General features: G+C 42.4%; 1 protein-coding gene across 4 annotated transcripts in view; it reads right to left on the bottom strand.

Annotated features, from left to right (window-relative positions):
• Nucleotides 1-21586, bottom strand: part of CDH4 (cadherin 4) — a 416711-nt gene that overhangs the window by 140893 nt on the left and 254232 nt on the right. For all 4 annotated transcript variants that reach the window (XM_030963158.1, XM_030963159.1, XM_030963161.1 and 1 more), the window contains one exon: nucleotides 11118-11294. In XM_030963158.1, the coding sequence (XP_030819018.1) occupies nucleotides 11118-11294 (177 nt within the window). The remainder of the gene's footprint in view (nucleotides 1-11117; nucleotides 11295-21586) is intronic.

The raw sequence follows: 21586 nt of genomic DNA, 5'->3' as shown, positions 1-21586 counted from the left end.
CCACTGTATGGCAGCTTTTAACTCCATAATACCCCGGCATTATTTCCATATTAGACTACAAGGGTTTGATCCAAAGCTCGTGGAGGTTAATGAGGGCTCATTAAACTTTGAATTGAGCCCTAACTGCTCAGCAAACACGGAGTGAAGCGGAGCAGCTCGTGTCAGATGAGATGACAGAGGGTGTAGTAAACTTTAAGGCGAAATATTGAATGCTGATGGTGACAAAGGCAGGGAATGTGTGAGAAAGCAGCCGTGGGAGAGAATTATGATTGTGTTACACTCAATATCAAGCAGGACAGATTTGTGCCTATATAAATAGATATGCCTGGTCTGACTCTGATGTGATTTTTGTCATCATATGGTTAGACAGAGCATAATATTGACACTATGGCTTCCCTTCAGATTTTAGTTTTGAATTTCAGCTGGAGAGTATGATACTAAAGACTTGAAATCAGTATGACTCCTTCCCTAATTACTGATTAATCAAGAGCTAAGGTTGCCTACATAAAGATTCATGGGGAGAAGGAGGAAGTCTCATTAAGAACAAGAGGTTAAAAAAAAAGGAAGGGGGGGACATTTAACAACTGAATGGATACAGAAGGAGGAGAAAAAGAGCTGATTTCCTAATAGCATGTTATACCCAAATGTTACATTTTGTATTCATGTCTAATTAAAAAATTAAAAGAAAATGTTTTAATGCTTGGAGATACCATGGGTTGCAGTTCAAAAGGAAGTACAGAAAGTTGTTGGGTTGTTTCTTTCCAATGACTTCAGAAATACATGTGTTGTGTCATCCTGTCCCTTAGGTGCTCAAAAGACACAGCAGCTGTTTCATAAATTCTGGATTGCCTTTTCTTTTAGCATACAAAAACCTGTGCCATGAACATAACACTGTCTGAAAAATATTCGGTAAGACCAGACAGTTGTTGGAAATGCTTCCTCCACTATTTAAATTCCTCTCTTAACAGGAGTTTCCCTGCAAAACCAGATGCTAACGAATAGTGCTGTTGCCATTGAGCTGAATGGGAACACTTTGGTGCAGCATTTTCCTTTTTTCCATGGAGACATTACAGGGTGCATTTCCCATGACTGAAAGAAAATGCCACCTTGCTTCTCAATTCTTTGCTTTCAAATAATAAATAACTGCTATAATCTTCCATGAAAGATTTATGCTCTGATGATGTCTGATTCTTCTACTGTAATTTCTTTTTGTTAGAGGCAGTTGAATGCCACTTACTGGTAAGTAAATTGTGTCATCACTTCACTGCAAACCACACCACTGAAAATGTAAGCTGGCCAAACATTTATTTTTGTTTTCCAACTCACACAAATCCCTTCTGAGGGCTTGGATTAACTAGCAACACTTTTTAGTGCCGATCCTTAATCTTAGTTTCCTTTCCTCCCTCTACTAATATGCTCCCTTCCAGTGATGTTACTTCAGAAATAACTCCAAATAGCTCACAGTGTGGTCAGAAACTCTGCCTTTTAGCTGCCACAGCTTTTTACAGTGACTTGGAAATAAGCAAAATTGGCCATTCCCACTGAATTTTTCATAGTCCCGCACTAATGGGGACACTGCAGCTCTGCCTTTTCCACAGAGCAGTTTAACTAGCAGAGGGGCACAGGCACTACCAGTTCCCCTAAAGGTTCAAACCACGGGCTCCATGTCCAATCTTTTCACAACACAATGCATACCTTTCATTTCTCAGACAGAAACAACAAGCCCACACAGTTTTTCTTCTTGCTTAAACTGTCCCTCTTTTAACAACAAGAAAATTAGGTTCTTTGCTTAAATAAATGTTACAGCTCACAAAGCCTCGAAGCACAAATCAAACAAACAAGTCAACTGAAAAACAGCCCAAAAGGGCTAAAAACCCAAGCACAGATACAAAACCCTCCTCAGGTCATGATGTTTTGATTAAAATGAGCAGAGATCAGGAGTGGAAGATGAACCAGGAAGGCCAATGTCCTAGCAATGCCACCAGCACTATGGCATTTAGGGGTCTGTTAATATTTCCATGAGAAACTTCCAGGTTTAGGAGTTTACAGCTTGAGTCATAGAGGATCAGTCCTGGTTTCCAAAACCTGATTCCTAAAGGGGAATTCCTCAGGTAAAACTTTTCACAGGGAGGGCAGGGCCCGGTGGTTTGTTATGACAAAGGGGAGTACATGGCAGGTTCAGCAGCTGTGGGGGTCTTAGGGGATGCATGAGTTGGTTCATGGAGGGGAAAGAATTCAGCTCTCTTTACCCAGTGCCAAAAAAATGCAACCAAGGTCTACTGGGTGGCTTTTCAAGGCAGGTTCTGGTGTGTATTAGGAAAACAAGGACATATGCAAAGGCTGATGTGTGTGCACATCTCCAAGTGGGCTCCCTGCACACTACCACTACACTCAGAGAAGTGTAATTAAAATTGGGAATTTAATAAAAACTATAAACATGGCCCAAAAGGTTAGCACTGCACAATGCTGGGTGCATTAATCCAGTAAGGCATTATTCATGTCCTCAGTTTCCAGTCAACATATATATTCTGAAGAGCCACTGGAGTTACTTAAAGGCTCAAATTTAGGCACATTCTTAAAATCTCTGCTGAACTAGGGCCAAAATGTTCAGTACCACCATCTGCAGATATCCAAATTGCCTTGGGCAAAATGTTTCCCTTAATATAATCCAAGGTTTTGTTTGTTTGCTTTTTAAGTTGTCTAACTGTTCGGATAGGAGGAAAATGTCCTTTAAATTAAGGAAATTAGCAACAAATATGAATGTTATTATAAGTATGGTAATTATTAAAAAATATGGTAAGAATTATGGGAAAGGAAAAACTGCAAAGAAATGGCGCCTTTAATGAAATGGGTAAACTACTGCATATCCACTCTTTGCTGCCCCATCATGTAGCCATGGGCTTACATCTTTCATCAGCCTGCATTAGAGACAGCTAAGAAAGGATTTGGATGGTGACACCTTTATCACTGAAAATCTCAGCTGTTATAAAAAAAAAAAACAATTAACCACAGCAGTGAGAGCTTAAAATTAGCCCAAGAGTAAATTCTTTAAAATCTTAAAAGCTGACATCTGAAATTCCAGGGTGCTGTACTTAATTCTTCATTGGTGCAGACTATCAAGAACATATGCACTAGTAAGGAAATAAAAACTGTAGTTTTTTTCTTTTCCTATCTCATCCCAGCCTGCTACAGTGAATTTCAGCAACAGCCTAGCTGTCAAGGTTATATCTGCACCATCATTCTGCAAATCCAAACTCACACCCACACAGCACCACTCTGTCTTTGGGACTCCATTTCAACCCATCAAGGAAGCCAAGTCCCACACTCACCTAATGTGGGTGCTGAGTGTTAAAGAATGAACTCCTGCAGCAAAGAGGCAGATTGTGAGTTCTTTTTCTGTTTTGTCTCAGCTTTTTTCATTATTACTGTTTTGCTTTGGAAAAGGCAGGAGCAAAACCAAAGCTCTTTTCTAAGCAAATTAACCCAGTGTTTTTGGGTACACTGTCTTCACAGATTTTCAATAGCTTTCATGAGCTGTGTGCATTAGCTCTGACTATGCCTTCCTGCCTTTGCCTGTACACGTAATGACAGCCAGCCTGAGTGGCTATTACAGTTATCTCACTTTCTGGAGAGGATGGGAGGTAATGATATGTTGCAATATGTGCAATGGGGTATTATAGCTAAATACTCTTTGGAGTGACTGATGAACTCTTTTGCAGTATGCCTGTGATGACAATTCGAGGGGTAGTTATCCTTCTGTGCTTCCTGAATCTCCTGCTCCTGATGTGAAGCTGGAGCTGGAAGGTGTGGGCTGGATGGGGGTGGTGGCGGTGGAGGAGGAGTTGGTGGAGAGCCAGCAGAGAGCAGAGAAGCACCTTTGCATGGCTATGGAAACAGAGCTGTGTGTAACAGCCCTGACGCACAGGTGGGCTCAGACATGGGATAATGTGACTGACTGTAACCATCAGCAGAAGATTTCTGACCACTCCATTAAAATCCTCCATTATGAGATTCTTCAAATAACCCAAGGACAGGCCCTGATGCTGATAACCAGAGAGTGCTGCCCATGGCCACGGTAACAGCTCTGTGGTCTCAAAGCCACTCAGCTTCCCTGCCTCGGGTTCTTATCTGTGAGAGACCATCCTCAGTGATGCAGGCAGGGTGAAAAAGTCAGATCCTGCATGGAAAAATACCTAAGCAAAGGCTGTATGGATCACAGCTGGACTTGAGAATCTTAAAGGTCCCCTCCCAACCTAAACAATTCCATCATTCCCTGTCTCTCACTTACAATTTGTATTTAACCACTAGTAGGGTCACAAACCCCTGCTAGTATATCCCACCCTACTACCTCAGGGGATGCTGAGTGACTGCAAAACAGTTTGAAACATCAACCACAAGGTCAGACCACAGGTCTGTCATCCCAGCCTCCTCCCAGTCCAACTTGCTGTACCCTAAATTAATGACTTGAAGTTAATCATAAATATTATCAATGATTTTCGAGACTTCTGAAATGTCATGCTGATACTTCCCAATCAGTGGGAGCAGTCTCACTGCTTGCAGTGGCTTCTGAGAATCTCAGTTTTTATGTTGTGTGAGAAATTAAAAATGGTTCCATTTCCTTCATGCAACTGGGATGCCACATTCAAAGATATATCACTTCCAAATCAAATGGTATTTTATGATTTAGTGGGTTTTTTATGATTTAGAGGGGCATTTTTCCATTCAGGTTACTATTCCCAAAGCATCTTGGAAAATGGCAAAAATTCAAGGGCAGCTTTTTTAGCTGAACTGGGCAATAGAAGTCCTTGATATCTGTCTGCAAAGTGTCAATCACCTTTAAATCCCAACCTCACTTACGACGGTTCTCCTTGAGTTAAGTGACAAGGCCAGTCTGGCAAAATGAAATTTTTCAGTAATACATTGACAAACTCAGAACCACAGAGCGCCAAATTCCCCCTCAGTCTGGATTTGAATGCATAAATAAATCAGGTTCTTGCATTTATTTCTGCTAGAAGATTGTATTATTCCTTTCTGCAATTATGGAAAAATGCAGAGCACAGGCAAGATTTAGTGTCTGAGTTTTTGCTGCAAGACTTATGTCAGTAGAAAGGCATTTGTGCTCTTGGGAATCAAAGTGAGATTCACCCATTTGTGGCAGGTGTTTTAAGCACTCAGCCTAACAATCTACCCACGCATGGCACTACAGCAATTCAACGACTAAATTAAATCTCTGAATATTAAATTAATGATGGAAATCTAAAATATTAATATATTCTAATTGAATATTCTCCGATAAATTATCTAGGCATTCTCAGCAATTTGATTTTACTTTCATTTCTTAAGGAACTTTCAGCTGCATAAATACAGCTATTAAAGCAATTCAAAAAGGGAACATTTTCTGCTCAGACAAGAGAACTCTAAACACAAAGAATCTAAAAATTTCTTTCATATGATTGATTAAATCATAGAGCCCAAGACAGCTGAATCATTAAATGACTGCTTTCCTTCAGTCCCTCTGGCTTTAGCAAGGACAATATAAATTCCCTATGGGTCTGAATACAAGGAAATACAATATGTATAATTACAGTATAGGCTTGAATGCTGTTGTAAGAGAATTTTAAATGGAGCATTTATGCTGTAGCTGCACTTTTCAATCCATAATGCTGGGTGTGCGTGTGCATGGAAAGCCCATAAAGCACTGGGCATCTGCTTCCTTCAACCCAGATTCCCAAAAGGCACACACTGGGGTAGCCCCACCAGCTCTGGCAGAGATTTACATCAGGATCTGCCCTTCTCTTCTGGTGAATGCTGGAAGACGAGAATGGCATCATCAGGGAGAATACAAAGGGATGTCCTTTGAGCAGTACATGTAGTGTGGAATATGTTCAGGAACTCACTTCAGACTGCAGGTCTTAAAGGAATTTGAAATGGACACATCAAGGGTGTAGCACTGTGTCATATTTCACTTTGTCCATTCATTCTGTGAGTCATATGTGAGTCCTGGTTTGGTAACACACACACAGAGGAGAGATCAATGGCAAAATTGACCAGACCAAGACCATGGCAAGATGAACAATTGATGACCCATTTTCCTGCTCATCTTTCCCTCTTTGGTGTCAGGTTGGTTAGTGGTGTGAAATTGCAGTTGAATCAAGAGCTGTCTCAAGCTACATCCTTGAACCATCTTTCACAGAAAGGCTGTGACTCTCCAGAGCACCACAACCTGTACAATGTCCCATTTCCTGTCCACCCTCTGGGCTTGCTCCTTATCCTGTTCTGTGTTACAATAAAGACCAAATCCCCTCATTTCTGAATTTCAGCTGATGATGCTCACAGGGCATCACAAGGGTGAGGTGCTCTGAGAGCCAGAATGAGCAATTTTTTTTTTCTTTGAGTGTGTGTGTGGCTGATAAGGCAAAAGAAACAGCTGTTTCTGTGGAGAACAAGGAAGATCTAGGTCTATTTGTAATCAATGCTGTCTGCATCTCTCTCAGGAAAAGTAAGGTCTGATGTCCTTTGGGAAGCATTTGCAAGGCCTTTTCTCAACAAACCTTCTCTCACCACAGACAGATGCCATCTGTCTTGCAGCTGGGAGCTAATGGATTCTGCACTGCCAATTTCACAGCAGTGAGCAACGCTGTGATAGAGGAGGCAAGAGGGATTTCCTACAATAAAACTATTTAAAACAGAGCAAAGGCACACACTGAAACAGCCATGAGGAGCAAAGGAGATGGCAGCACTGAGGGCTGATGGCCCAAGCTGGCAGGGATTTCACAGCTCAGTGTGCCTTGTGTGTCTCTAGCACCAGGATTTCAGACTTTGGGAAAGCTGTCCCACCCAATTCCTGAGCCAGGGTGGGCTGGGGCACACAAACAGGCTGTTGAGCTGGAGAGCGTGCTATCAACTTTTTTCATACTAAATATTCAATGTCACAGGATAGCTTAAGATGTGCTAAACCCACCCATGAGCCCACCACAGGGTTTTGCAGCGTGTCAAGAGGAGCTCTCTGCTCCCTTAACATGCCCTGTGCTGCTGGAAACCTGACCTGACAACAACACCTCTGCTAAGCAACAACACAAGAGTCTTCAGGTATATTCTATTCTGCCAACTTTCCAAGCCACTTCAGGACTTTCTGATTAAATTTACATAAAATGCATCCTTCCCTCTTACTCCCTGTTACACACATCAGGTTATTTCCAGTACTCTTGTGGCTGAGATCACCGGCGCTCGGCTACGGGAGCCCATGCTGTGCCTGCAGCATGCAATCAAGGCAGCTTGTGAGAGCACCAAGATCCTGCCTTGGTCATCCTCAGGGGATTTTCATGCTGGTATAATGAGAATGAACAAGTTGTTTATCATAAGAGATCTAACAGGAAAATAATAAAACATTCAGTTTTATGTTTAATAAAGGCAAGCTGGAAGAATTAGGCTCTATGAAGTGAAGAATGGGAGGCTCTAAGAGATCTGCAGAGGTCCTGGAGATGAACTGAAAGTCTGGAGCCCTCACAAAGGAGAACATAGTTGCAGTGGTTGACAGAGGAGCCCATTATCTAAGCATGTCAAAGATGACCAAAGGCCAGTTCTGCATAAGAATTGTTTTTTTAAATTAATTATTTTCATGTAGTCCATTGAGATGGACCAAGACTTGCCTTGAAAACTGAGTCAAGATTCCCATTAGAAGCAGCTGGAGACTGGCTTGTGGATCCAAAACTGAGATTCTTTTTGAAGTTCAAAGGAGGATGAAATACAAGATAAGCTAATAGATAATTAGATAATAGATAATTAAGAATTAGCTACGCATGTAGCTAAAAAGGATGAGTCAGTGAGAAAATAGACAGAGCTCAGCAAGGGTGCAACTATTTAATATATTATCTTAGCTGATCAGTGTGCCTGCATGAGTCATTTGCTTGGAGAAGGAGGGGGATTTCATACTGTTTTTGTATTTTTAATAGGCATTTTTATGGACTTCGGTTATAATAATGAGAGTACCTGACAATTAGTAATGAAATTAGCCTCACAACAGTGAAATATTTCACAGCATGCACAATATTATTCCTAGTACAAAGGTGGAAGTGAAGCAGAAGGAAATTAAACTCAAGATTTTCATAAATGTTTCCAAAATAAATAAGCATATATCAATAAATTTTGATAACTGTTTTCTCAGCTCAAAGACAAAAGCAGAGTTTACAAACCATTTTTGTACACTAACAATTTTTTTTTAGCTTATAAATGTCAGATGTTAATTTAAACTCTTCAAAGAGTAAGTAAATCTTTTCAGCAGCCAAAATTAATTAGAAATTCCTATTATTATTTTTTCAGCTATTATTTTTCTGAAACACATTTCCTAGTTAGTGTGGTTGATGTATATGAGCAGAAACAGATATTCCACAGAAAGAAAAAACCCTGTAATTAACAGAAGGGTTTTTTTGGCAGGGATAATGTTCCTTTTTTCTTTTTTTCTCTAAAAACTTTTTCATTTAATGTATTTTATCAGAATGAAATGGTTTAATGAGCAGAGAATTACAGTTGATCCCAGCTGAACCAGACAGGGCTGCCTTTCGAGGTATGTGGCTCCCATCAAGCTGCATTCACCTTTGCTATGATTTAAACTTCATTCAGGCACAGCCTTGCTAAAAATACTGACAAGTAACTAATCAACTTCCATAAAATGGAATTTTTACCTTCACAATAGGAAGCAGGAGTAGGAGGGAACCTGAAAGATTTGCCTATGCATTTCAAATTAGTCTGACCTATAAAAACGCAAACAGCAAGAGGTTCTACGAAAATGTACTTCTGGTAGGGCTTTTGGGTTTTTCAGTGATGAGATTTTTCATGCCATCCCTTCCTCTCCTTGGAGGAAGCCAGAACCAAAGACAGCACTATGGAGGGACTGGTTTTCATTAGTTATACCTACAAAATGCAAGCTCAGGCTGGTCTTTCTGGACCAAAAAAAGTTCAGTGTCCAAGAACCAGCGGTAGGTTTGAATGTTTTATATAAAACAGCAGAGAAAATGATGACAGACCTGCTTCTGTACAAATGAGAGCTGAGCTGCAACTTCACATGTGCACTTCTGGTTCCAGTTTCTGAGCAGATGGACACAAAAATATTCAGTGCCCAGCGAGCAAAAGCATGGGAAATCAGATCAAAACTCTCACCTAGATCTAGGAGACAGCAAAATGCTCCAGGGCAATCTGAAGATTATGTGGATGGAAATAATCAGATAGTGCTGGTCTTTGAAGATGTTGATTTGTCCTATTCTGGATAATTAAAGAGCAAAGTCTAACGGAGGGAGCTGTAACTCCTGATAGGAATCACCCAAGCTGCACATTCAGGGCTGGCAAAAGGGCCAGATGCTGCAGAGGAGCAGAAACTCAACCCAAGCCTGAAACATCAGGGGTCTCACGCTTAATCAAGTTGCACTCTTTGTATGATCTTCCCTGTCATTATGATGCTTTCTGTATGTCAAGTGAAGAGGAAAACAGCCCTTTGTAAGCCAGTTTGTTTTTTTTAATTTCCCACCCCATTTTCACTTCATTTTCAGTGTTTCCTCTAGCATCTGCATGCGAAAACTGCAATGGAATATGTTTGCTGAAAATCTGGGAGTTCTGTATTTCCATAAGCCAGGTCATCTTTCCAAGGTTACTGGTAGTCTAAGTGATGAATATAAATTCTTCAGTACCTATATAAAATTTATTATTTGTCATTTCCATTAATATTAGAATTTTGCATAGTCGAGTCCTTCTGTTTCATCTCCAGACTGTAGGGTAAAAAGTGCCACAGAGATTTCAGTCCTTATAAATCAACAAATTTGCCATGGTAAGCTGGTGCCAAGTTGTCCTCTTGCTGTCTAGTCAAAACTCAAAAGAAATCGGTAGGGAATGGAAGAGAGCACAAGTTCATTTTGCAAGTATTCCCCTTTATTTTTCACAGGAATTCAAGATTTAATCTAAATTATTAATTTAGAAAGGCGTTTTTGACAAATCAGGTTATTCTCCTCTTAAGACATTTCTTCAGCTCAGTAGGACAACACATTAATGGGTCACTCTGTACCCTGCACTGCTGAGCACACAAAGACTCTCTGGTTTCCCTCCCTGGTTTTCCAGGACAGACATAAGAATATTTGCCATAAGAATATTAGTCCTTATTGTACTCCCTAATTGCACAGAGAAATGACTCCAACAATCCAAGCTTATCCAATCCCTGGCTGAATTGGGAACATGCCCCTTCCTCCCAGACACAGAAACAGGTAATGATGCAACTCATGTGAATCCAGGCACTGCTTCAAAAGGACTAAATGAACTTCCTGAGCAGGGATGCCAATGACACACCACTGCTACTTGAAATAACTTTTGAATTTTTATATTGTTGCCATTTTCTTCCAAGGGAAGAGCTAGCTGCAAATGTCTGCCAAGCAGTTTTACTTTTTTTTTTTTTCCTTTTACAGCTAATCATTTGACTGCTCCAAAACCCAAAACCAGCACCCACAAGAGGAATAGCAACACGTGTTTATATTTCACTAACACTTACCAACAGCAACAATAAATCAACCAAATGTCTCTGTAAAACACTCCTTTTCCCTTCCTTTTCTTGTCCTGTCATCCCGTAATCATCACAGAAAACCACATGGGTAAACTTGATCTCAGAGATTATCCTTGTGAAGAAAGAAAGTAGCAACACAGGGGAGGCTGGGGATCCATCTGCAGCGGCGGCAGGCAGCCAACCTCCCCCGGGCCGCGGCGCATCTGCAGCGGGATGGGAGGGATGGCAAGGGAAGGGATGGCAAGGGAAGGATGCAGCACCCTTGTTGCTGGGCGCCACCCAGCCCAGCTTTTACACCTGCAGCAGCTCTTTGGATGAGAGCGTGGGCAAAGTGCCATGCTGGCAGCAGTGCCAGCGTCTCAGGAGGGACTGGCTGGAAGGAGGCGATTAGGCTGCCGTCAGCTGGGGAGGGAAACTGGGGCGAGGAGCTTTGGAGCAGCATGGAAAAGGCAACCAATTCCTGCAGGAGGGAGGGAGAGCAGGAGCCTGTGCTTTCAGCCAGGCTTCCCACACCTACTGCTTCAGCAGAGCCATCACAAGATCACCCTTATTATGAGTATTTTGTTCTTGAACTCACCCGAACCAGCTGCTGCGGGAAGGGCCCGCGGGAGTTCTCGGGCACGTTGATGGGTGGGATGACCCAGTCCCGCTTCTGCCGCCGCAGCCCGTTGGCACTCTGGTGCTGCCGCCACGGCAGCAGGGTGTCACTCTGCTGCTGCACCAGCTCCCCAGGCAGCGCCTTCCTTCCTTTGGGCTGTTTTGGGAACAAGAAAGCACAGCCAGTTAGCTTCTTCCTCGCTTCTTAGGACCCGTCCAACAGCCACATGGAACAAAGACACAGCGTGTTTACTGGCAACCCTGCTGCTGCTTCCTTTTCATAGAAACACAGAATCAGAGAATCAGCTAGGTTGGAAAAGACCTCGCAGATCATCAAGTCCAACCTATGACCTAAAACCACCTCATCAACTAAACATTCACAAATATAGGGAGCTGTGACCCCCAAGTCAAGACGCCTCCCAGAATGTATTGTCTTCATTACACCAGCTGCAAAGAGATGCAGCAGAGAACTGCAGTAAAGAAGTTGCTGAAAATTTACCATAAGTGCAATCTACCAGAACACAAAGAATGGGAGAGGATTCCTTTACAGTCCATGTAATGGGTCCAGCTTTATAATCTGGTATTAAGCATGAGCAGGGCTACAAAAACCTGCAGTCTGCGGCTCTGCAAAGGTATTCTGCCACACAAACCCAACCCCAGCCAGAGGGAGTCAGCCCCTTGGCTGCAAAGGTGCATCAGTTCAGATTTTTAGTGCTTCATAACAAATGATCTTTATATGAGAGCTGGGTTTTGAACACAGATCACAAAAAACACACCCCACTCTGCCTGGGAAGTGTAATACATCTCAGGCACAGTAAATTTTCATTATTTGGTGTGACTTTGAGTCCTTCTTTGTGATTTTTTTTTAACTATGGATTCTCTGAATGGAATACTTTGCTGCTGGAAATGTTACAGTGCTATGAAAAAAATGGAAATGATCGGACCATGGTTTTGACTTAGAGAGACTGGCTCACTATTAGAAAATTTATGCCTTATAGAATGGATGAACCAATGAAATGTAGATTTGGGAAGGCTCTTCAGAGGTTGTGCAGTCCCAATACTTCAATACTCTGTGGTCTTCTAGGATTCCAGCAATTACTTCTGAAAGTCTGCAGAAAAGATAACTAGCAAGGGCTTTTGTTACCATATGGTGACCCGCACTCCCACCAGAAAATGTTTAAACTTTCATAAATCACAAAGACTGCAAGTCACATTCTTTTCATTTGAGGTAAGATCCAGTGGGAATACTGTTCTCAGAATGTTACAATTTTCAGCTATTTTTCTCCAAAAAAAAAAAAAACCAAAAAACCCACTCACCCCAAACCCAATGCCCCAACACACGAGAGCAATGCAGGAAAAGCTATCAAAGCATTTTCTGAGGCTCCTGCCATTTTAAGCCACATTCACTTTTTGTCTTACTCCAGACCTAAGAAGCCAAACATCCTCCAAGCAGTTATCTGTAGGCATTGATTTCAGTGGGAATCATTGCTCCAGGCCTTCTAGTTTGATGTAAATCCATCTATTAGCACATTTCAATTCCTGATCGGGAAGTAAAGAAACAGTCACCTCCAGACTACACAGTATATGAAAACCAAACAGTAAATGAAAGTTAAACTGAGATGTGGCTCCAGAGCTGTGTGGACCTTCTCCAGGAAGGCTGGAGATACTGAGAGCTGGGCACAGCAGCAAGGAGCCCATTCTCACAGCCTGGTCATGGCTCTGATCTCTGCTACCTCTGGAGGGCAGGCATCCACTGGCTGCAAGGATTGGAAGCATTTGTGCCAAAATGCAGCTATTTTTACTGCAAAACTTAAAAACAAGTCTGTTCCAGAGCTGAATTTTCACAGAACAGACAAATATGGTCTTTTCAGTCACACACAGAGGCACGTTCCTCAGGTCCTGTCTCACACTCACCACGTGGGTTGTGTTCACCTAAATGCTGTTTCCACGCCTTCAAAAAAAATCACAGCACCATGTTCAATATTTAGATGCTGCTCTTAGAATGCTTACTGAAGTGGGCAATAAACAAAGAAACAGAATCGTGGTGTGGTAGTGGCAGACTTTCTTGGGATAGTCAGGATACTGGCAGGCACTGCTGACCCCCTCCTTACCATGGGATCTAATGCTATATCCAAAAAAGGTTTCGTTTAAAAATTATTTTATTGCCAGAGAAGTATCTTTTCTGAACACTGACGAAATCAATCTTATCTAAAGAAGACACCCAGAAATGCATGACAACATGAAACAGGACTACGAGACATGAGCCACAGAATACTGGATATCCCCTAACTTTTTTAATTGGCTTGTGATTCCCAAATGGGAATCCTTTGAGAGCAGGTATTTGGATCAGTTTATATAATTGGCAAGTGAGCATGGGGACAGATTATGAAAGGATGGTCAAATAATTTGTGCTCTTCTGAGTTTACACAGTGGAATGAGTCTGAACTAAAGACAGACTTGAGAATTAACACGAGTCCCAAAGCTCCGTGTATACTGAAATAATTAGTGTCAGCTCAGCAAGGCAATACCAGGCTTTTTAGTCTGTATGAAATACTTGCTGGCAGGTGACTAGACAGTGACTAGCTTGCTTGTCACTCTTGATGATGTTTTCCTATATTAGAATAAATCATCAACATGACTCTGAATTTGATATGTAGAATTTCAAAAGCATCTTGCAACAAGAATTTTTTTTTCTTTTTTTTAAGCAACAGCTCTTTTTATTCTTCATTCGTTGACAATGCATTCTCTTGACCTTAATTTCTCTGGTGTTGTTTAAATATGTTGTACATGTTTTCTGCTGCTTAAAAGCTGTGAGACAATTGCAGTAACAAAGTCTGGTGAGTATAAATGCCAGAACTATTCAGATCTCTGATTGAAACATCCAGAACATATCTGGAATAACAGCATTTTTGTACTGTGAGCCCCAGAAAACTCTCCAGTGTTTTTGGGTTTGTAAGAATCTAAAGTTCAACTCAAAAGCAGAATATGACACCAAATTAAATGAATTCTAAAATACAGCTTCCAACTCTAGTTTTGCTGAGGAACAGTTTTTACTGAGATGACAACTGCTCGTTTTCTCATGGCCTCGCTGGCCACATGCCTAACAGAATCTCAGAAACATTTTCAAAAAATAAAAATATTCCTCCACCTTTTGTAGCGCCACCAGAACACAAACTGTCCATAGCCCTTCACAAAATCAAGTCAAGCACCTCTAGTGCTGCTGCTTTGGGGTGGCTTCCCTCCCAGTGTTTTTGTGACTCTCTTCTACATGTCACAAAAATGATGGTATACAGCACCAGACAATCCATGAGACACGTGCCCAGGGGAAAGTGAAATCCACTCTCCTTTCCAAAAATTGCACGGTGACATTTATAACTCGTTACAACAGGATCAAACTCTAAACATGGAATATGTAAGCATGGGCTTTGGTAATACAAAGATAATTACAGGAGGATATAAAATAGTCAGATAATTCAGTAATTATGCCTGTCTGTCACTTTAGGATACTGATAAGATAGAGAAATACAGCTGAGCCAAAACCGACGAAAACCTTCAAGATCAAGGGGAAAAAGTAATTACAAAGTGTGGGATGAAGAGAAACAACAGGAGAGGAGCCCATGCTGGGATGTAAACTTGTTAGGAGAGTTTGGATCCAGTAGGAGCTAATGCCTCAGTATTTGTATTGGGGCAGAATCTTTCAGAGCTGGCTGGTGAAGCTGAGCAGTCCTGTGCTGGCTGTATCATTTAAAGCAAGAGTGTGAGCAGGTGTGCAAGAGCGTGAGTGGGTGTGCAAGAGTGTGAGCAGGTGTGCATGAGTGTGCACAAGTGTGAGTAGTGTGCAAGTGTGAGTGGGTGTGCAAGAGCGTGAGTGGGTGTGCAAGAGTGTGAGCAGGTGTGCATGAGTGCACAAGTGTGAGTAGTGTGCAAGTGTGAGTGGGTGTGCGAGAGTGTGAGCGGGTGTGCAAGCCTGGGATTGACACTTGGCTCTGAGTTATCCCTTGCCTCTTCCATGGGCCTGTGGCTATAACTGTGACACACCTGGACCGTGACACACACAGACTGTGACACACCTGGACTGTGGTACACACGGACTGTGACACACACGGACTGTGACACACATGGACTGTGGCACACATGGACTGTGACACAGACGGACTGTGACACACCTGGACTGTGACACACCTGGACTGTGGCACACACGGACTGTGACACACACGGACTGTGACACACACGGACTGTGGCACACACGGACTGTGACACACACGGACTGTGACACACACGGCCTGTGGCACACCTGGACTGTGGCACAGACGGACTGTGACACACCTGGACTGTGACACACATGGACTGTGGCACACACGGACTGTGGCACACACGGACTGTGGCACACACGAACTGTGACACAGACGGACTGTGACACACACGGCCTGTGGCACACACGGACTGTGACACGCACGAACTGTGAAACACACGAACTGTGGCACACACGGACTGTGACACACACGGACTGTGGCACACATGGACTGTGACACACCTGGACTGTGGCACACCTGGACTGTGGCACACCTGGACTGTGACACACACGAACTGTGGCACACCTGGACTGTGACACACACAAACTGTGACACACACGGACTGTGACACACACGGACTGTGGCACAGACGGACTGTGACACACCTGGACTGTGGCACACATGGACTGTGGCACACATGGACTGTGGCACAGACGGACTGTGACACACACGGACTGTGACACACACGGACTGTGACACAGACGGACTGTGACACACCTGGACTGTGACACACATGGACTGTGACACACCTGGACTGTGACACACACGAACTGTGGCACACCTGGACTGTGACACACACAAACTGTGACACACACGGACTGTGACACACACGGACTGTGGCACACACGGACTGTGACACACCTGGACTGTGGCACACATGGACTGTGGCACACACGGACTGTGGCACACACGGACTGTGACACACCTGGACTGTGACACACATGGACACTGCCAGCACAATCATAACCCAGCCCTTGTATCTCCTGCTGACAAACACTTCTGTCTCTGCAATGTGCAACTCCAACGTTTGCTATGAGCAGTTGCAGGGCACAGGAAGAGCCTCCTGGAGCCCATCCTCCCTCTGTTTGATAAGGTAGCTGAGGAGCTGAGCATCAACTGCAGCTCAGAGTGGCAGAATCTGCCCTGCAATTCCCCTCACCACTTTTTTGATTTGTTTTTTTTTTTTTGGCTATTAATTGAAATCAATTAAAACCATACAGAAGTCCATCAGAAACCTTTCTCTGAGATGGCAGATCAAGCTTTCAGAAAGCAATGAGAGGTTGGAGTAGATGCAGTCACAATCACAATCCCAATTTTTCACAATCTATAAGGATTGTGAAAAGAACTTTCCTCTCCAGCCTGCTTCACAGAAGGTATAGGGGTATCCTGGAGTCCATGTCAGCAGCTCCAGTGGAATCTCCCAGGAGTCATTTCCAGTCCCTTTTCAGTCTAGAATTGCCTTTAAGGATGGTGAACACAAACTGCTGCGTTGGGAAGAGGACATGGAGCTAAATCCCAAAGGGACTGTCAGACTTCTGAACCCAACATCTTCGGGACACCTTACTCCAAACTAATGAGGCTGCAGGGTGCTTCAACTAACTCCATTTACACCACGGTGCTGAGAGCTCAGGGACATTCCTTGTCTGCACCTGGCACTGGGAATAAAGGATAAGTTGGAAAAGCCATTTAGTGAGTCTATAATCTCCTGTCAGTGCTGGTCTGTGGCTCGTCAGCCTTTCATTTACTGGGAGACTCAGACCAAACCCCACCTCTACTCATGAAAGAAGTCAAAAAATAATCCCCTGACAGAACAAGACACGTGGGATGGCAGCAGCCCCTCCAGCCCTATCCTGCCCGTGACAAGAAGGCTACGAGGCACTGACTTTTCACTAGCCCACAAATAGAAGCAGTGAGTGTGAAGGAACACCAGCTCCCACCTTCCGCTACACTTAGCAGTAGCCAGCCTCGCCAGCTGGCTTGTCTCCCCTCCCAGCCAACCTGCCTTTGATATCCGTCAGCCTCTGGCTACGGAGACATCTGGAAGTTATTATCCAGCAGAGCGTATCACAAACCCATTTACATAATATAATATCATATTTTGTGTTCCTGCTTAGCTGAACATTTTGGATCACTCTAATGTTTGGGTAAATAAGCCGCCATTCCCTGCATATAAATAACAAGCGAGTCTTAGGGTACATTTGTTGGAGATTAATAATTTCATAGGGCTCAACCCGAAAAATGAAATGCTTCGGCACTAAAATATATTATGCTTGCATTTGCAATAAAAAGTACCTGCAACTGGAGGAAGGGAAATAAGGCCTTTATTTTCCAGGTATCAAAATGATTCATGATTTAACCTGTTTTATTTATATGCCAGCCTTGTTATTTTCCTAGGATCTTTAACACACTTCACACTAGACATTTTTCAGATAAGAAATACCTGGGTTGCTTTGCTTCTAGTGTCACTCATAGGGTTTAACTGAGGCAACGTGTTTTTAATATATTTTTGTCAATACAAGGGGATACAAAGTCCACCTTTAGTCCATTGCTCAAACAATATTTCCCTTCATCTCCTATATCAATATACATTTTGAAAACTGCTACCATTTTCTACCAGGGAAAAAAAAGAATCTATTAAAAAAATATTTAATCTGAAACATTTTTGCTTGTTTCCATGGTAGCTGCAGAAAGGACAGGAGAAAATTATATTTACCAAACAGAAAATAAGACAATGAAAATAGAGCTTAGTTCTTTAACAAAGGGAACATGAGAGCGCTGCAAAATAAACATTTGCATGAATTCTGTTCTAAGGAAACAACATTTTGCTGACATCAGGGACAGCAGTGGAGGACGAATGAACCCTTTTTTCCCAAAATGCACCATTTCTCCAGTTTTTGATCTTTCAGTATAGAAAGATATTCCATTTTGTGTTCTCATACAGTAGAATGAAAGGGTTGCAGAACAAACAGCAAATTTATTTATTTTACGGTAATTGATTCCTTTTTTATTTAGGTCATTGCTGAATTTGCTGAAGTTGGAGACAGGAAAAAAAAGTAGTTTTAAAAAGATCAGACTTTTTATTTTAGACTTTAATTTATTATAGTTGTGCTATGTGCAGCTATTATTTAGGAACTGCACAGGTAAGGAATCCATAATCTGTTTTTCTCCTTATCCACCCTCCAGAACTCTGAGATGACTGTCTGTATTAGCTTTATTTACTAATAGTTGAAAGCTGTGGTAAATTTAATCAAAGATAGCTGCATGTCACATCCCATTACCATCACGGCATAAATTGCCATTCATGAATGATTTGTGTCAAAGAGCTCTGAAAACTATTGTTTTAGCAGCAAGATGTTCCAAAATACACAGCTCTTCAGCAGGGGCATTAAATTAATGTGTTTGCAGAGAAGCCACTAATTGACAATGAGATGGGATTTTGGCAGTACACTTCCACTTTAAAGATAATGAACAGTGTTCAAATACAGAGAAGAACCCCCTCTGCTCCTAAAACTATACTAATAATTTCTGGTATAAACAGGAATAGAGGGAACCAATCCTGACAGGATATTTCCAGTACCCAAGCAAGCTGTTTGATCATCACGACTTCCAAAAGCAAACAGTGGAATTGCAGCGTTTGTGACCTTTATCAAATCTGGCTACGTACAATCAGGAATGTTTGGTTAGGAACTCATTAAACAAAATTACCTCTCCATTTATAGAAGCCATACAAGTACAGTATAAAACATTTTAATTAAATCAGCTAGTTAAGCAAAAATTCATTACTTTTTGTTTTTATCAGCTAGCAGTGGGGCTGCATAGAGAAGTTCGCATTAGAGTCAATTAGTAAGAAAAATTGTCAGATTTGGCAAGTGCATGAGCTTCCAGAACACATCAGCTGACACGGAAGAAAAAGTTTGACTAAAAGCTAACCAAATTACTGCCCTCAGAGGAGAATGAGCCACGAAACACACACAAATGCATCAGCCATGCCAAAACCCCTCGTTCCTGAGGAGTCAGTGTCAAAGCTCTACATGCCCTGTTCCTTGAGAGCTGAAAAATGAGGCATGAATGCAAATTTAAGGTTGTTAGGTATCTGGCTGGCTTTGCAGGCTTTGGAAAATTTTACCCGATAGAAGTAATAAAATGTGATCAGAGTGACTCAGGAGTCAAAATGCTCCTTGGTGTTGCAGGGCTGCAAAGCAAGAAAAAAGCTGAAGAATAGTATGAGGTAAAACCCAGGGAATTTTTAAATAGGGAGAACACGACAGACTGGCTTGTGAGTCAGGCAGGAGAAGATCCTTTCCTTGCAAAAGGTGCAGCAGGGCCCTTTGTGGGTTACTGTAATTAAATGCTGAGTTAAGTCTGGACTCCAGAGAAAAGAGATGCACCAGCTCTGGGCATAACCCATGTGGTTATAACAGAAGATTCTTATTTAAAAAACCCAAATACACGTTAATCTCTTTGATCAGAAAACCTAACAGAGTTGGTGAGGGCCCCATGGACACAGGCTGCAGCTAACACCCCCAGGGCCAGAATGGGGCTTTTTGGGCGCCTGCTGACCAGGCTGGGACGGGAGATGTGGATTTCCCAGTATAATTTAATTGAAATCAGAAATCTCCTGAGCTCACCCACGCTTTCTGTTGGGTAAGTTATCACCAATTTAAGCTGAAATCCAGTTCCCAGAGCACTTCAATAGGCTTTGCTTTTGTGCTGCAGTCACGACGGGCACGGGCAGCGCGCTCACTTCGTTACTGAGCAGACACAAAATGCCCACAGGATCTCTAAGGGATGGGAGTTTCGGCAGGGAAGGAGAGGCAGAGCTGTGCTCAGACTTATTCTGTGGTACCACATGGATGATTAGAGGCACCTCCTGGCCAGTGCACTCTCTCAGGGTTTCAAATGATCTTCCTCTCCCACTCTCTGGAAGAATCATGTACCAAAGCAGGTACCTTAGAAATCTGTCTGCCTTTGGTGGAATCTTTTATGGCTCCCACAGGTTTCCAGCATCTGTGATACTTTTCTTGTCATTGTCAGGCTTTGAATATTGCAGGAGCTGTCAATGGACAGAAGATGACATCACCCCCAAAGCACAGCTCTGGATGTACTTCTCCTCCTCATTTTATGGCCTGAACATCTTATCCCAACAGGAAAAGTTCTGATGAGGTTGTTTCCTTGCAAAGCTCCCCACATCAACTTGACCTTTTCACACTCCCTTTGTAAGATCTAATCTCACAGTGCTTCTCAGGTAGGATTGTTTAAGAAACATCTAAATTACTGTTGTACTCTACCTTCTAGTGTTTACCAAGAGACACTTCTATCTTCAAGTTAATGTCATTCTCATAATTGGGAGAAGCCATACACAATGGCTTCAGAAGTACAAGCACTTCTCAAGAGTAGGGCTATTAAACCACAAAATACTCATACTTGTTATGTACTGCATATTAGGAAAAAAGGTGGTAGATCTTGCCACATACTATACAGTGAAAACCTCTATTGCAGCTTGGAATTACCTCTCATCCTGCACCTGATCTTGAGAAAAATGTATGAAAAATCTGGGCTAGCAATCTGAGTCCTTCCTCCCCAATAAAATTTCTAAAACATAATTGAAAGCATGGCTCCAAAACACAATTCTTTTGCTTCTAAAACTCAGACTACTACAAGTGCTCTTCATCACAGAAAGAAGTGGGAGCAAGTCTACCCCTTAAAAGCCTGTGAAAAATTGTAATCTCATTTTATTTCTCTAAAGCCATGAGGTTCAAAAGATACATGAATTAAAATAATCATAATGAATTAAATGTAACAATACTCCTCCTCTTCATAATGTTTGCAAGTAAAAAGATCACAAGAGATTTAAAAGATCACAGGCGCTGCTGCTACTTTAGCACAAAGTAAAGTAATTCAGTCTGGTACTTCTCCTCAGTGCTAGTGTGAGAATTTGCCCTTTCAAGTTATCCTTTGGTTATTTCAAGAGGCTCTTGAGAAAAGACTGTTCTTCTTTTTTTTCCTCCAATTCCAGAGTGCACCTAAGAAATGCTCAGATTTAACCGTGAGGACACATTCAATTTATCTCAATTTGCAAGATGGAATTTAAGCCTGAGTTTAAATGCTTTGCTGGGCGGGCACAGTGTTTGAGATCCCACTCCTCGAGGCTCTCAGGCCACTTTGCTCTGCTGGACACCCATCCCTGGCACTCCCCCAGCTGGACACGCCAGAGGGTCACTGCCTCATCCCACAATCCAGGACCTGGCCTCCAGAGGCTGGAGGAACCAAAAATCCTCCTTCACACTGAGCTTGCACCTACCAATGTGTCTCAGCTTGCTGGGCTAAAGGAAAGATCCTGGACATGTAAATTCCATAAAACCAGTTTATTTTAATG

Source organism: Camarhynchus parvulus, chromosome 20, assembly GCF_901933205.1.
Source record: "Camarhynchus parvulus chromosome 20, STF_HiC, whole genome shotgun sequence".
In the NCBI taxonomy this organism is placed as follows: domain Eukaryota; kingdom Metazoa; phylum Chordata; class Aves; order Passeriformes; family Thraupidae; genus Camarhynchus; species Camarhynchus parvulus.
The sequence above is the reverse complement of the archived record's forward strand: the minus strand, read 5'-3'. Positions and strand labels throughout refer to the sequence as shown.